Below are 16,867 nucleotides of genomic sequence, written 5' to 3'. Positions count from 1 at the left end.
AAAAGGAAAGCAGATTTGCATTTGCATTTAAAAATATCTGCATTCTCGCCTAGATCAATTTTTTAAAAATATTTATTTATTTATTTTAGAGAGAGCATGAGTGGTAGGGGGCAGAGGGAGAGAGAGTCCCAAGCAGACTCCATGGCAAGTGCAAAGCCCAATGTGGGCCTTGATCCCACGACCCCAAGATCATGACCTGAGCTGAAACCAAGAGTGGGACACTTAGGGGCGCCTGGGTGGCTCAGTCGGTTAAGTGACTGCCTTCAGCTCGGATCATGATCCCGGAGTTCCAGGATCGAGTCCCATATCGGGCTCCCTGCTCAGCGGGGAATCTGCTTCTCCCTCTGACCCTCCCCTCTCTCGTGCTCTCTCTCTCATTCTCTCTCTCAAATAAATAAAATCTTAAAAAAATTATTAAAAATAAAGAGTGGGACACTTAACTGACTGCACCATCCAGGTGCCCCTCATGTGGATCAAATTTCTAAGGGACCACAGGCGTCATAATTTTTTGTCAGAAGCATCTAACCTGCTAGGCCCAGACAATGCCTTTGTGCATAGGTCTTATTGACCACTGCAGCTCTACTTCCATGGTCAGGACTATAATTTATGAACCCCATGTTCTGTTGGATCTCTTGGTAGATCTAGACCCAGCAGACAATTGGACTTAATATCACATAACTTTGAGGTTTTATGATTGACAAGAACTTCAAGGTAGAGTAACAATTCCACGCCACTATACCTGATGACCCTGGGGAAATTATTTTACCATCCCTTGCCTCTTAAAACAGATCTATCCATTTCTACATATTAGAGAAGTACCTCTGAATCTCCCTTGTATGCAAGAGGAAACGTGGGCTGGATCATGATTTGCCCCCAACTGCACAGTGAATAAATTGCAGAGCTGAAACTAGAACCCAGAATTCAGGCCTCCCATCTCTACTGCTAGTAAATCTGTAACTTTCTCAAACACCGGTAATTAGCTGGGAAGGAGAGGGTCCTCTCGAGGTCTAAGACCTTGAGATATATGAACCACCCAGCTGAAAGTTCATCTCCCCTCTCTACACACTGCCTCACTCCAGAGAGGCAAATTAGAATACAAAATGTAGACAACTAAAACCACTGGAACTTGTAGGGCTAAGAAAGCATAAAAGGATACAATTAATAATATAATAGTTAGTGATAATAGGAATATATGCCAAAGGTGATGAGGAAAAATTTCCTTTCTAGACTTTGCTTAAGACTTTCCTTCTACCCTTGTTTACAGCCCTTTATCATCAATTTTTTTTTTTCCAAAAGGGATATTGTCACTGTCTTATTAGTATCTGTGGGTATGGTTCACTCACAAATTGGAAAGGAGGAGGCAGGTGTTAACCAGGGCCTTTGGTTTTAGCTTCAGATATCCCCTGCACTGTTTCTGAGAATACGATGTAAAACTACCAGGTTAGCACGCTAGGCCTCTCCTGGAAAGAAAAAGTAAGAAAGACTTTTTACCTTATGTTTTCTTTCAACTTGTTTTTCTTCATTTTAAACCTATCCTTTTCTTTCTTGAAGAATTTCCGCAGTCTTTTAAGTGCTTCTTTTCCATCTAAACTAAGAGGAATCAGAGGATATAAATAACATGGCATTTCAGAGAGTACTGGAGATGGACGAGGCTCATTCCAGAACACATCTCACTCCGGGAAGAGACAGGAAATGCCTTATCGACATCTATACTCTTCTTTGTTGAGGTACCAATATGAAATAACACACACCAGTCAGCTATGAAGGGGATTATACTTCAATACAAACGTTCATCCGCCCAAATGGTCTCTATTTTGAGGATACGAAGCAAGGTCTTCCTTTTAGAGAAGGTGACTTTGGGAAGCATAGTTTATAAACTATACTGGAAAAATGTTTTGAAATTCCTGGCTCCTGAAATCTACATCACTGACTTAATTTATTGAATGATGTCACAACAATGGTGGTACATTTACTGCCCAGTTAAGAATTACAATTCTTCCAAATATGCTCTCAGGTTTTTTAGGAGGTAGGGAGAGGGAATGATACACCCACACCATCCCACCCAGTATGGATCCCTACCCTTCCCTTCAACCCTAAACCTTCTTGCTTTTGACCACTGCTGTTTCATTTCCACAATGTGCCATAATAACTAAACTTGATGAATAATGCCCATTTGAACAAATGTTCCTGATAACATGGAATTCTTAGATATTAAATTAAGCCCAAATCCCAGAGACAGTCTCATTAACTTGCAAAGACATAGGTTAAGTCATAACCATTGATTTCTTCCTGGAAATGCTATGATAGAACTGAAGCAAGTTTTACTGATACTTACTTCTCCTTTCTCACTTATTTCCTAACACAATATTAAGGCCCTCTACTTTGAGAGGTGGACACTTTCTCAAAAGAGGAAGCAATATAATTAAAAATTATAGCATATGATTGTATACAATCACAAGTCTCTTATTCATCACAGTGTAGTATTAAAATATCTTATCTCTACTCTTGATGCAAATCCTCCCTAAGGATGATAGGGTCAAGGGAAGGGGATTGTTTCTTCAACTCTGGTTTTCCTACACTAACAGGAAAGTACCATTAGCTACAAAGCTGAGAAAGAGAGAAACTCACTCTATCTTTGGGTAGTTGCTCTTTGTTTTATAGACCTCTTCATATGCTTCTTCACTATTTTCTTCTGAAATTAAAAAAAAACTATTTTCATTTATTATAATGACAGTAGTTCAGATTCATATTTCATAAGAAATTACTGGATACCTATCAGGTGCTAGGTACAATTTGATGTCAAGCACAATTTTTTTTTTAATAAGCATATGGTAAAAATAATTAAACCTCTATAAAAGTATATACAAAGTGAAAATTCATATTTGCTTCCATCCAATTCCAAGTCTGATCTGATGTAGTAGAAGAAAGCTGGTTTATTAACAGATTCCATCCTTCTACCCTCATCCTTTGCATATTTCATATATAACATTCAGAGTCTACTAAACATCACACACTGTGCTGAATGCTGGGGCAATAATGGAGAACCAAAGCATCCTGAATAATCTTTCCCTTGATAGCATGGCTTTAGCCTAGCCCAACACATGAGCTTAAAGTATACAGATACACTTTGAGGCTACCCTGCAATGGAGGATTTTCAAGTTTAAAATGTGACTCACGCACAGTGAGTTTAGGAGAGTCACTTAATTTCTCCATGCCTTAGTTCCTTTCCATAATGGCATACTAGATTTCATGATCTCTAAGGTTGTTTCACCATCTAAAATTCTGACATTCTAAGGAAGACAAAAGCAACCAGAGCAGCATTTGATTATCCCTCCTCTATTACTTCTTTATCCATGCACATTCAATAAATAGTTTTGGTGTGTCTCACATGTTCCTGGCATTATGCTAGGGGCTAGGAAAAATAGCAAGCATAAAGAAAGTAACAGTCTAGGAGGGAAGACAGTTATTAATGGAAGAATCACATACATATAAAATTATAACTGTAAAGTGCTGAGAGGGAGAGCCATGGCACTAGGATATTGATGAGACTGTACACCAAGGGGAATATTCCCTGGGGCAATAATGAAGGAGTTGGGATCAGAGGAAACATTAAGAGTCACGTAGGCAAAGGGGCCCAGGGGAGGGAAGAGCACTCCAAAAAGAAGAAGGAGCACATGAGAACACCCTGTGGTGGAGCTTGGCAAGTCAGAGAAGCTAAAAGGCGGTAGGCATGAATGGATCTCAAGGATGAAGACTAAGTATGGTGTGAAAAGTCCTCAGTAGCAGGTAGAGGCAAACCACTCAAGGCTCTAGACCATGTAAGAGTTGATCTTAAAAGTATTGGGAAACCATGATTGAGTGTTAAGTAAACAACATTCCTGTAACTTAAGAAAGAAAACAGATGAACATATGGGAAGGAGAAAAGAAACAAAGGAGAGAGGGAAACAAGCCCTACGTGACTCTTCATGATAGAGAACAAACTGAGGGTTAATGGAGGGAGGTGGGTGTGGGAAGGGCTGGAAGGGTGATGGGGATTAAGGAGGGCACTTGTGATGAGCACTGGGTGTTGTATGTAAGTGGTGGACCACCAAATCCTATCCCTGAAACCAATATTGCCCTGTATATTAACTAACAAAATTTGAATTAAAAAAAAAAACCATTCCTTTAACCAGACCTGCCTTGTGAAGCAGTCAGGAAGGAGGACATTTCACAGTGAAGTTGCTTTATTGCCACAAAAGCCCCATTATTAGCGTCTTCACCTTCATGATTCTAAGTGTATTTGTTAGCACATACCCTGGACCACTTCTCCCACCTAGCTTGTCATCACCTCACCCGATTGGCATTATTAAAAGTATATATAGATAAAAGACACCTTACACTATCAGCCACAGAAGCACTCAGCAATTCCTACCGACAGTTTCAAATGTCTTCTTATACTTACCATTATCGGAAGCAAATGAGTTAGAGAGGTCTGACTGTGGTCTGCAGGGAGAAATAATGCAAAGACCCTTAGCTTATTGTGTTGTACCTTTAGTCTCACCACAGTCATCTGCAGTCTCACCACACTGCTGAAGGGCTGACATGCACTTACCCCACTCTCCCGGGGTACTCAACATCATCATAGGTCTCCTCTGAGATGGAGTGAGGCTTACAGACCCCCCTGCCTGGCGCTTCTGTAGTGACCTCCAAGGCCTCCACATACCCACCTGTAAAGAAAACAGAGAAAGTCCTGAAGAATAGCTCATCAACTGCTACCATAAATGCATTCACACATTCCATGACAGTGGAGGCAAGAATAGGAAAGGCAGATTTCATACACTGAAACTGGGTTATAATCTTGGTATGTACGCTTCTTTGGCACCCCACTTCACCTTGCAGAGACTCAGTTATGGTTCTCTGAAGTTGGGACAATAGTAACACCAACTTTTATATGACGGTGGCAAGGATGAATACGTATTTATGAAGAGTGCTAGCCTAGTGACCAGTAACTCTTCTTTTGATGGCTGTTCTCTAATCTCTGACCTCAGATGGTGAGATCCTCCAGGGTACAGCCCTGGAGTTTCTTTTTTTCCCCTAAAGATTTATTTATTTATTTGAGCGAGAGAGAGAGAGAGAGAGCATGGTAGAGGGGCAGAGGAGGAGGGAGAATCTCAAGCAGATTCCCCACTGAGTGCAGAGTCCAATGATGCAGGGCTTGATCCCACGACCCTGAGATCATGACTTGAGTCAAAACCAAGAGTCACACGCTCAACTGACAGAGCCACCCAGGAGACCCTTCTCTCTCTTTAAATCTAGATGACCTTATCCAGTTTTGTGGCATTTTTTCTTCAAATTTCTTAGAAAAGTTGATTGAGCATGTTAACATTTCTTATTTCTTAGTGATGGAATTAGCCAGAAGAGGGTGTGCCAGGTTGAAAAATGTACAGGGATTGTTGGCACAAGTAGCGAGTTGCAGGTGCTGCTTTATTTCACAGAGCTGTAAACTTGTCATAACCATAAAATTGCCACATTTTTATCAGTTGGCGTGGGTTAATATTTCGAGTATGGGTGATTCAGAACCATTTTCACACATGAACTATTAATCAGAAAGAAGAAGTGATACATCTGAGAAATAAGCAATGAGCAAATTGACTTGTGTCAACTAAATGAACCAAGCAACAAGATTTTATCCCCTGATAAGAAGTCAGTTAGCATGTAGACCCTGAAGTGTCTCAAGCATGTCAGCTCCTTAAGCCATAAAGTGCTGCTTTTCCTTAAGGAGTTACCAGTAAATTTCTCCAGCACAAAGCAGACAGCTGAACACCCAGGTGCTTAATTCCTAGTTCAAGGCATTTTTTTTTCCTTTCTGACTCCTTCCTTTTGGCTGCAACATATGTAAAAGTTTATGGCTTCTTTTTAAAAACACAGACAACTCCCAAATTTACATCTCTAACTTAGACATTTTTCATGAATTCTAGATACTCCATCAGCCTTCACACCACTCCTATTTGGTTGTCTAAACACATTATGCTCCAAACCAAACTCACACTTTCTCTCTGCAAATCTGCTTTTCCTGAAGTCGGCTCCATCTCAATAAAAAATGGCAACATGTCCTTTCAGTTGTTCAGGTCCCAAACACAAAGACGTCCTTGACTCCCTCCTCTACTTCCAAATTCTATCCTGAATCCAAACGCATCTCAACAAGTCTGCCACGTATGCTCCTCCGAGCTCCAGTCATTTCTCTCACATTAGTGCAACAAGCTCCTAACAGGTCCCTGATTTATCCCTTCGCATTTCTTCTTTCATGACTTCGGCCAGGACGATTCTTTAAATACAATCAGATCATTCTGTTCTTGTGCTCAAAACCTCTCATTCTGAAAAATCTGTCAGAGGAAACGCCAAAGTTCTTGGAATGGTCTACAGAAGCTCCCACACTATCTGGCCCTTGTCATGTCACTGACCTCATCTCCTACACCCTGCTCCAGCCACACAGCCTCCCTGCTATTCTGCCCCCACATCTGGTAGGTTCCTGCCTCAGGATATTTGCATTCCTTCTCCCCTCCCCAGAACATTCTTACCCTAGATACACTTGGCTCTCATCTACTTTACATCTCTGGAGTCACCTATCAACACTTTAAAATTGCAACTCCTACTACCTCCTCTTGCTTTCTTGATTCTCTTTCCTTGCTTTATTTTTTCCCATAACATTTACTACCATAGCATTCCACAGAGTGGATATTTTATCTGTTATATATTTACCATCTGTCTCCTCTGATCAGAATGCAACTTCCATGAGCATAGGGATTTTTGTCAGTTTTGTCTACTGCTATACCCCCAGCACCTAGAATAGAGCCAGGCACATAAAAGGCACTCCAGTATTTTTTAATATTGAATGATTTGAATGCATATGTCTTCTAACTAGAGTGTTTTGCATATTAATATTGTTTACTGATATATTAAATTTTACATCTTCTATCTCATTACATACTTTTTATATGTTCTGTTCCCCCCCCCCCCGTCTTCCTCTTTCTTGACTGATATTTCTTCTCTTCATTCTTCTTTGTTTTCTATTTGTTTGGAAGGAATATGTGCTATCTTTTAATAGTTATCCTAGTATGTTTTAAATTTTAATAACATACAGGAAAAAGCACAAATCGTAAGAGTATAGCTCAATAGATTTTCCCAAATTGAACATATTCATGTACATGATCAAAAACCTAACACTGCCAGTTTTATTTATCCTACTTGAGAACTTAAGGGCTTCTGGATCTATAAATTGATACCTTTCAACAATTCTAGAAAATTATCAGGCATTATCTCTATTTTATCCTCCTTCCCACTCTTTCTAGGACCCTTTTGTAGAACGCTGATTTAATGTTATTTTAAGACTTCTTTTATCCTTGAGGATTCAAGCTCTGTTCTAGTCCTTGTTCCCTCCCACAAGGGGAGCCACAATTGTACTGCCTAATATCAGAGGTCAATTCTGCTTATTTATGAACTTTATATTAATGGAATAATTCAGAATGTTCTCTTTGGTGTTGCCTACTTCCCTTCAATACTAAGTGACATTCATCTGTGCTGTTGCGTATGGTTGTAATTTGTTCATTCCTGTAACGATTCCATTGTGTGAACATGCTACATTTATCCTTTCTACTTTAGATGGACATGTGGATGGTTTCCAGTTTGAGGTTATTATAAAAAGTTCTGCTATGAACATCTTGTATATGTCTTGGTAAATTGAAGTATGCATTTCTATTGGGTATAAGAATAGGCATGGGGTTGCTAGTCATAGGATATGCATATGCTGGGCTTTAATAGATACCGCCAGACAGTTTTCCAAAGTGATTACCCCAGTTACAGTCCCAGCAGTGTAGGAGAGTTCTAGTTGTTCCATAACTTCACTAAGACTTGATATTTTTAGTGGTTTTTATTTTAGCCATTTGGGTGGGTGTGTAGTGATATCACATTGCAGGTTTCATTTGCATTTCCCCGAGACTTAATGAAGGTGAACAGCTCTTCCATAATGTATTTGCTTTTTGAATATCTTCTTGAGTGAAGTACCTCTTCATGTATTTTCCCAATTTCTCTAAATTTTTTTTCTGATTTTTATATTTTCTGGATACAGTGATGTTTATAGAAGATTTATATATTCCATATCAGAGTCCTTTGTCAAATATATATACAAATCAAGTAACTTCTTCCACTCTGTGCCTTGCTTTTTCACTGGTATCTTTTGATGAATATATATCCTAGCTACTCTCTTTTAAAGCTAGCATAAATTACTATTGTTACTCACAATTAAAAACCTTAGAATGCTTTGAGTTACCTTCCCAAAGTATGTGCTATTAATGTTCAATATTTTTTCCCCTCTCCCCAGTTTGATGTTATTGTTTTATTCAGTTGACACTTGCTATTCTTTCTTGCATCCGAAATTCTCTATCTGGGATTATCTTCTTTCTGCCTGAACTACACGCTTTAGAATCTCCTTGAGAAGGTTTCATTTGGTGATTAAAATCTCTCACTTTTTATTTGTCTGAAAATATAATAATTTTCCCTCCATTCCTGACATGCATTTTCACTAGTTATACAATTCTGGATAGACATTCAATATTTTTCAGCAGCACTGTATTCAAGTTACACACTCTTGTTGAGAACTCAGCAATCAGCCTGCTTGTTTCTTTCTGGGTGACTGGCCTTTTCTTTTGTCTGCTTTTAAGATATTTTAAGATATTCTCTTATTCTTCAATATTCTTCCATTTCCTTAAGATATAATTAGGTGTGGAGTTCTTTTATTTATCCTACTTGAGAACTTAAGGGCTTCTGGATCTATAAATTGATACCTTTCAACAATTCTAGAAAATTATCAGGCATTATCTCTATTTTATCCTCCTTCCCACTCTTTCTAGGACCCTTTTGTAGAACGCTGATTTAATGTTATTTTAAGACTTCTTTTATCCTTGAGGATTCTTATCCTCTCTTTCATTCTTTCCTATCATTTCTCCTGTGGAATATATTTTGGATAATTTCTCTAGATTTATCTTCTTGTTCCTTAATTTCTTCACCTGGGTCTAATCTGATGTATAATTCATTCACTGCATTTCTATATCAATTTATCAAATTATTTATCTTTTTCAAATCTGTTTATTCCCTGTTCATATTTTTTTTTTTTTTTAATTTTATTATGTTATGTCAGTCACAGTACAATACATCATTAGTTTTTGATGTGGTGATCCACGATCCATTGTTTTCATATAACACCCAGTGCTCCATGCAGTACGTGCCCTTCTTAATACCCATCACCAGGCTAACCAATCCCCCCTCCCCCCACCCCTCTAAAATCCTGGTTGTCTTTCAGAGTCCACAGTCTCTCATGGTTCATCTCTCCCTCCAATTCCCCCCCCCTCATTTTTCCCTTCCTTCTCCTAATGTCCTCCATGCTATTCCTTATGTTCCACAAATAAGTGAAACCATATGATAATTGACTTTCTCTGCTTGACTTATTTCACTTAGCATAATCTCCTCCAGTCCCATCCATGTTGATGGAAAAGTAGGGTATTCATCCTTTCTGATGGCTGAGTAATATTCCATTGTATATATGGACCACATCTTCTTTATCCATCTATCTGTTGAAGGGCATCTCGGCTCTTTCCACAGTTTGGCTATTGTGGACATTGCTGCTATGAACATTGGGGTGCATATGGCCCTTCTTTTCACTACATCTGTGTCTTTGGGGTAAATACCCAGAAGTGCAATTGCTGGGTCATAGGGTAGCTCTATTTTTAAATTTTTGAGGAACCTCCACACTGTTTTCCAAAGTGGCTGTACCAACTTGCATTCCCACCAACAGTGTAAGAGGGTTCCCCTTTCTCCACAACCTCTCCAACATTTGTTGTTTCTTTCCCTGTCCATTTTGGCCATTCTAACTGGTGTAAGGTGGTATCTCAATGTGGTTTTGATTTGAATTTCCCTGATGGCTAATGATGATGAACATTTTTTCATGTGTCTGTTAGCCATTTGTATGTCTTCTTCAGAGAAGGGTCTTTTCATATCTTCTGCCCACTTTTTGACTTGATTATTTGTTTTTTGGGTGTTGAGTTTGAGAAGTTCTTTATATATTTTGGATACCAGCCCTTTATCTGTAGTGTCATTTGCAAATATCTTCTCCCATTCTGTGGGTTGCCTCTTTGTTTTGTTGACTGTTTCCTTTGCTGTGCAGAAGCTTTTTATCTTGTTGAAGTCCCAAAAGTTCATTTTTGCTTTTGTTTCACTAGTTTTTGGAGATGTATCTTGAAAGAAGTTGCTGTGGGCGATGTCAAAGAGGTTACTGCCTATGTTCTCCTCTAGGATTTTGATGGATTCCTGTTTCACATTGAGGTCTTTCATCCACTTTGAGTTTATCTTTGTGAATGGTGTTAGAGAATGGTCGAGTTTCATTCTTCTGCATATGGCTGTCCAATTTTCCCAGCACCATTTATTGAAGAGACTGTCTTTTTTCCATTGCATGTTTTTTCCTGCTTTGTCAAAGATTATTTGACCATAGAGTTGAGGGTCCATATCTGGGTTCTCTATTCTGTTCCATTGGTCTGTAGGTCTGTTTTTGTGCCAGTACCATGCTGTCTTGGTGATCACAGCTTTGTAATATAGCTTGAAATCAGGCAACGTGATGCCCCCAGCTTTGTTTTTCTTTTTCAACATTTCCTTGGCGATTCAGGGTCTTTTCTGATTCCATACAAATTTTAGGATTGTTTGTTCCAGCACTTTGAAAAATGTCATTGGAATTTTGATCGGGATGGCGTTGAAGGTATAGATTGCTCTGGGTAGCATAGACATTTTAACAATGTTTATTCTTCCGATCCATGAGCATGGAATATTTTTCCATCTTTTTGTGTCTTCTTCAATTTCTTTCATGAGTGTGAGTGTTCTGTAGTTCCTAGAGTATAGATCCTTTACCTCTTTGGTTAGGTTTATTCCGAGGTATCTTAAAATATATTAAATATTATGTTTTGTGTTTAATAATTCCAATACCTGTACTATATTGCAGGTTGGCTCCTAAATCTGTTATTTTGCTGGTTTCCAATCACTGTGACTTGTTTGCTTGTGTGTTTAGTAATTTTTGTCTATGAACTGTTAATTTTTAAAAGTATATATTGTTGAATTATTTGAAACCTGGAATAGAAGTTGGTTCCATGAAAGAGGATTTTGTTTGCTTCTACCAGTTGTCTGGGAGGGCTACCAAGCTGATACCACATTAGATTACTTTGGGTTTCTTTTGGACCACACACATTGTAGTGGGGATTTGAACTGCTGATGGACATGAGGATCAGCTTATGGTAATTATTTTTTTTTTTCCTTCACCCAGCACCAGGGTCAAAATGGCCAAGTTTCCTTCTGATTACCAGGGCTTATGTTTTGTTAATTTTTTTTTCAACCAAAAGAAGTGATAATTTCATTCATTTTTTCAAGAGGCCTATTTGCATAGGAGGAGTATAGAAAGACACTCTATTGTGTTTTTCTTCTCAAAACTTTGATTTCATGCCAACCCTCCTTGACTAAGCATTTTGTGCTACTCAAACAAGTACTGGAAAGAACTAGTAATGGACTCAGCAACTCCCTTTGTGCTTTAGCAGCATGTACAGATTACTCAGAATAATCCTCTTTGGACTGTTTTCTTCATGGTATAATCCCCAAATCTATAGTGACTCTTCACGGACAGTTCATAATTGCATGAAAATAGCTTTCAGCCCCATATTCAGGGCTCTCCTGTAACTCTTTAATTCACTTCAACTGGTCTTCCTCTCACTTCCATTTTTTTTCTATACTCCAAATTAAATCTACCCACTTCTCATTTTAAGGCATGGTTTTTGATTTTATGCCACCTCTGTGCTTTCTCATGTGTCATTAATATCAAAAATATCTTTCTCCCTTTTTCCATTTATTTTTGAAAAAATTTGTATTGTGTTCAGAATGCTTGAGATCTACCCTTTTAATAACAAATTTATAAGTACACAATATAGCATTTTTAACTATAGGCACAGTCTTATTCATTCTGTGTGGACATAATCCTTTGAGGTCCTGACTTTATACAGAAGTTTCCAATTATGAGCTCACTTGGGGCAGATCCTGGGATATCAGGACCTGTCCTCTGAACATCACACCATCAAAATAGGAGTTCAAGAGATTCAGAGCTCAGTAAAAACCCTTAGGGCAAGAGTAGCTCTGGCACTCACCTTCCAGGGTTCCTGGTTCCTGCGAGTATATGGATGCTTTCTTTTTACATCAGTTCTGTGATACTTTAATACATTTTCCAAAAATTCATTCTTTACTTTTCTTAGTCAAGAGAATTATTCATGTTGTCAAATCTACTGTAGTCTCACTGGAGTTGGATTTATTCTTTTATTCCTTTCTTTAACAAAGTTTTGTTGGGGGATCGCCAGTGTGCCAGACACTGTGCCAGGTTGCAGAAATACAGAGAAAAATACCAAATGGTCTCTAATCACATGGTGCCCACCGTGTACCATGGGAGACAAACACGTACCCCATGTATTATAACGTAAGGTATGCTATACTTTTTTTAGAGAAGGAAATAAATGAAGAGAACTAACAGTTATTGAGCACTGAAATATACACTTTATATACATTGACAAAGAGCCCTGGAAAATAAGTAGTATTAACCCCATTTGTACATGAAAGTTTGTAAATTTCCTAAGATTATGGGATTAGTATATAGGGGTCCTGGGTCCCAGAAATGCTTAACTGCAAAGCCTAATATGGAGATGGGGTCACTTGGTTGCTGTTTCAGTGCCATGGAAACAGAAAGGAGTGGGGAATTGTGGCCCCTGGAGAGCAGGGAAGAGGAGGACGGATGGAGGTAAGTGAGGCCTCAGAAGAAGTGACTTCTGAGATAGATCTTAAAGGATGCTTAGGACATCAGCAGGTAGCGAATTCCAGACAGAGATCAGGCAAAATTACAGGGGCATTTAAACACATGACGCAGGAAATGCAGAATGCTGCAGAGTATGCAGGGAAGGACCTGTGAGGCAGGGATGTGGCCAACTAGCCCAGAGGCACATTTTAAGGGACCCGGAGTCCATCTTATGATCACTGCGTATTTATTCTTCTCATAACTGTTTTGTAACGTGAAATGTCAGTGGTCTGCCATGGTTTATTGGGCTGGAGTGGATATCTGTTTTCTTTGTCTACCCACTACCTATTCCCCCGCCCCCCCAACAGCCCTTTTCTTTCACTTGGGAAATCCTTCAATCTGATATTATGTACTTTTGGTAGAACGGACTCTGCCTGCCGCTCCTGGGGTGAGTTTATGACACAGGCTGAGCCAACCAGAGCATCCTATCCCCCACTTATAATGACTGGTGCAGAGATGACATGTGACCCAGTCAGAGCCAATAAGACCCAGATCTGGGCCTTTTCTCATAACTATTGAGAAGGTAAAAATTTCTAGTTTTCCTCTGGGGTTCCTAAGAGGATAGGGTATAAGCTTGTTACAGCTGGATGCCATATTGCCTCCAAAAGGGTAGGGTTTGTCTGAAAATGGAGCTAAGCCAGGGAGGGAAAAACCAGGAGAAGAAGTAATATTGAGTCCTTGGTATTGTTTGTGTATGTGGACCCCATCACCACCAGACTTTCCTTGAGGTGAGTCTCCTTTTTTTGCTCAACACAATGTGATTACTGTTACCTGTAATCAAGAGTCTTGACTAACATGAAGGTAAAATACAACCTAAATAAAGTCAACTAATGATATCCTAACTATATCATCAGTGTATCGATTATTTTGGCCTACAAAAGTCAATAGGAGCTGGTAGATACACAAAGAAAGAAGTAAATATTTGCTGAGTACCTATTATGTGACATACTGTCAGATTTGGCCCTCACAAATCCCCTGTGAGGCCCATAGTATGATGCCTTTTTATCAATGAAGAAATGGAGCTGCAGGAATATGAAGCTATGGCTAATAAGTATTAGAGGTTAGATTTGACCTCTGGTCTTCTCCTTCTAAATCCAGTGCTCTTTACATGACTGCACAACTGCCTGACTAGGGCAAGTTTCCTTGTACATAATAAATGTTCAATAAATATTTATAAAAGAAACTAACATCTTGGACACCCACAACTTTAAAATCATTTGATGACGGTGAAGAGAACCAGGAAGAAAGGCAACTTACAGTGGCCTAGGGAGTGCCTGGCCAGCTTTGGGTCTTGGGGCCAGGCCTTTGTCTGGACAGTGTCACTCACAGGGCCCTGCTTCCTGGGCAGCATGCTCCTGCCGCCTCCGAGGACTTCCATCACCTGCTTTCTTCCCCGCATTCCTCCACGGGCAGCCCCCTAAACACATGCAACAGGGAGAGTGCTGTAGAGCTCGGACTTACCTGCTCCGTTTGCCACTTACTTCTGTTCTGTTCTTCAGTCATTCACGCTTCACGGAGAGCAATGATTTCGTGTGGTACTGAACGCAGTCTCCCTAGACTAAGTTTCACAAGGATGCACACAAAGTCTTTGGCTCGCCTCTGAATGGCCACCGAATGACAAGCGCAGAGGCAGCCCCACAGAAGGCAGCCAGCATGTAACAGAGCACTGCCTACAGAGCAGGTTCTTCATATATCTGATCTCACCTCACCTCCATGACACCCCATTGGGAAAATATCATTGATCCACGTGATAAAGAGTTTTGAAAGGTTAAATAAAGGACCTCCAAATCCTCTGGTCTCACAGCCAGTGGTCTACCAAGGCAGGACTTGAGCCCTGTGCTCTTGACCACCAAGCGATGCTGTGTTCCTTTCGCCTGACATTTCATCTCTCCCCTGGCCATTCTTCTGTTCCTCCTCACTTCCTTTCCCACTCCTTCCCTGCAGTGTTTGTCAGACACGAATGCTGAGGTCCAGAGATAGAGAGACAGCATGGGCACGGCGGCCTACACACTGATCACAGAGACGTTACACACAAATATTAAGATACAATGTGGCAAGAACCATTTGCAGTTGTGTTGTTCACTGAGACAGAAACCGAGGAGGGGAGGTCAGTTCTCTCGACTGGGAGACAGGGTGGAGGAAGACTTCCAAAGCAGGTCTTACTAAAGAGTATTTTAAAATGTAAGGACTCTTCCTTGACTGAGGGGATGAAGGAGTACCTGGCGGATAAATCAGCATGAGCAAAGGCATGCGTATCTGGAGAAATGTTAGGGTCCTCAGACAGGTGTACGGAGGCTGATGCTGAGGGAAGACTGGAAGGGACAGAGAAAAAAGACGAGGTGAGAAAGATGTGACAGAATGAGGCTGAGTAATGCAGGGTCATGCATGCAAGTTTCAATGTGGGCCTCACTGAGCCCCAGGCAGCAATCTGAGCAGATGTTCATTTCAGAAAGATCTGGATGGATTGCCAGGAATAGACACTGGAAACCAAGGAGCATTACAGCCTTTCTGGCCATTTATCAGATGACAACGGGAGAGGAGATTACTGTACTTTGGACGTCAAGTAGACAGGAGAGTTGACTATGACAACACATCTGAAAGTACTTGGAAGAAGCTGAAGTACTTAACAGATATAAAGTATGGGATTTCCTGAGTTCTTGGTGGGGTCTGGGCAAACTGAAAGGAGAATATAAGGAGGGGCATTCTTTCAAGTCACACAGCCAAGAATGAATTTTTTAATGGGGAAAAATGACAAAAATAAGTCAGAGTTTCCCACAAATGCAGTGACTACCTTCCTTCACCATGGCCCCTAATAAGGCAGTGCATGGGTTCCCCTTGGCCTGTCCTTGGGAATGCTTCCTAGGGTCAGTTTGAATCACAGGGGATTCTGTATCTACTGACTTACCATTTACATCTGACTCCAATCAGCACTGCTCAGCTACATTGCCCACCACATTTACCTAACATAATCTAAGTCACTTTTAAACAAGTTCCAAAACTCAAATCCACACCACAAAAGCAGGAATATGTCCCTTTGGTGGTAGCCTGACCCCATACCTGGCTCTTATCAAACGGCCAGCACTGATAGAGAACATATCACTGCTTTGGCTCTTTCATGGTCAATATCCCTAACCAATATCCCTAACCATGATCCCCCATTGTCTTTCTCATGCTCCTGATTAACCCCTTTCTGATCTCTGGCCTCATCACCCACTTATGGCCTCGTCCTCCCTCTGGCCTCGGCATGTAATGCCACTTCCCTAATTCTGGTCCCTTTCTTTCACAATTAGTGACTTACTTCTTCCTTGAATGATACTGCTTTGTGATCCTCTATAAACACACAACCTGATCCATCCTGGCCTCTGGGCCTACCCACCAGGTCAGGCCCATGCCACCACCAACCTGTTTGATTTACCTGAGCCCTGCAGATGGGACTGGAACAATCTGATACTCTAAGATAGGCACATCTCAAATAGGTTTTTAGAATGTTCTGAGCAGACCACTCTAGCTGTCTGAAGGGGACAGTGTCAATTGGATATGAATACACACACATATAGTATTTACCAATAAGTAATAATTAAGAATACATTTTTATGGTATTTTATGGTTTACATAGCACTTTCACACACATTATCTTATCATCACAAGACAGAATCAGGGTGGGACTGGGTATGGTAATTGGGTAGGGATTATTTATTCTTCTCTTACAGATGAAATGACTGAGCTCAGAGAATAAGTCGTTTCTAAGCAGGGCCTTCTAGCACACACCTTAAGGAGGCCCTCCCTCCGGGGTCGTTCATTTGCAGGGTACAGCCCCCGAATGAGTGTCTATGTTTTGCCTTCTGGATGCCTTGCTGAACTCACACTAGTCCCAGCCCCACTCCTAAGGCCTGCTTCATGGCTAATAAGTAGAAAACCTGAGGCTAGAGCTCAGTGTTACTGTCAAGTTCCTTTCTTTGAGAAAAC

At 40.3% G+C, this 16,867-nt stretch overlaps 1 protein-coding gene across 1 annotated transcript in view; it reads right to left on the bottom strand.

The window, feature by feature from the left end:
• Positions 1-16,867, bottom strand: part of FYB2 (FYN binding protein 2) — a 94,607-nt gene that overhangs the window by 23,090 nt on the left and 54,650 nt on the right. Inside the window, 5 exon segments of the mRNA XM_078073092.1 lie at positions 1,492-1,590; positions 2,629-2,692; positions 4,442-4,482; positions 4,592-4,706; positions 14,159-14,318. Of these exon segments, the coding sequence (XP_077929218.1) occupies positions 1,492-1,590; positions 2,629-2,692; positions 4,442-4,482; positions 4,592-4,706; positions 14,159-14,318 (479 nt within the window).

The sequence above is a fragment of the Halichoerus grypus genome, chromosome 5, assembly GCF_964656455.1.
Source record: "Halichoerus grypus chromosome 5, mHalGry1.hap1.1, whole genome shotgun sequence".
Taxonomy (NCBI): Eukaryota; Metazoa; Chordata; class Mammalia; order Carnivora; family Phocidae; genus Halichoerus; species Halichoerus grypus.
This window is presented reverse-complemented; position numbering and strand designations above follow the sequence as displayed.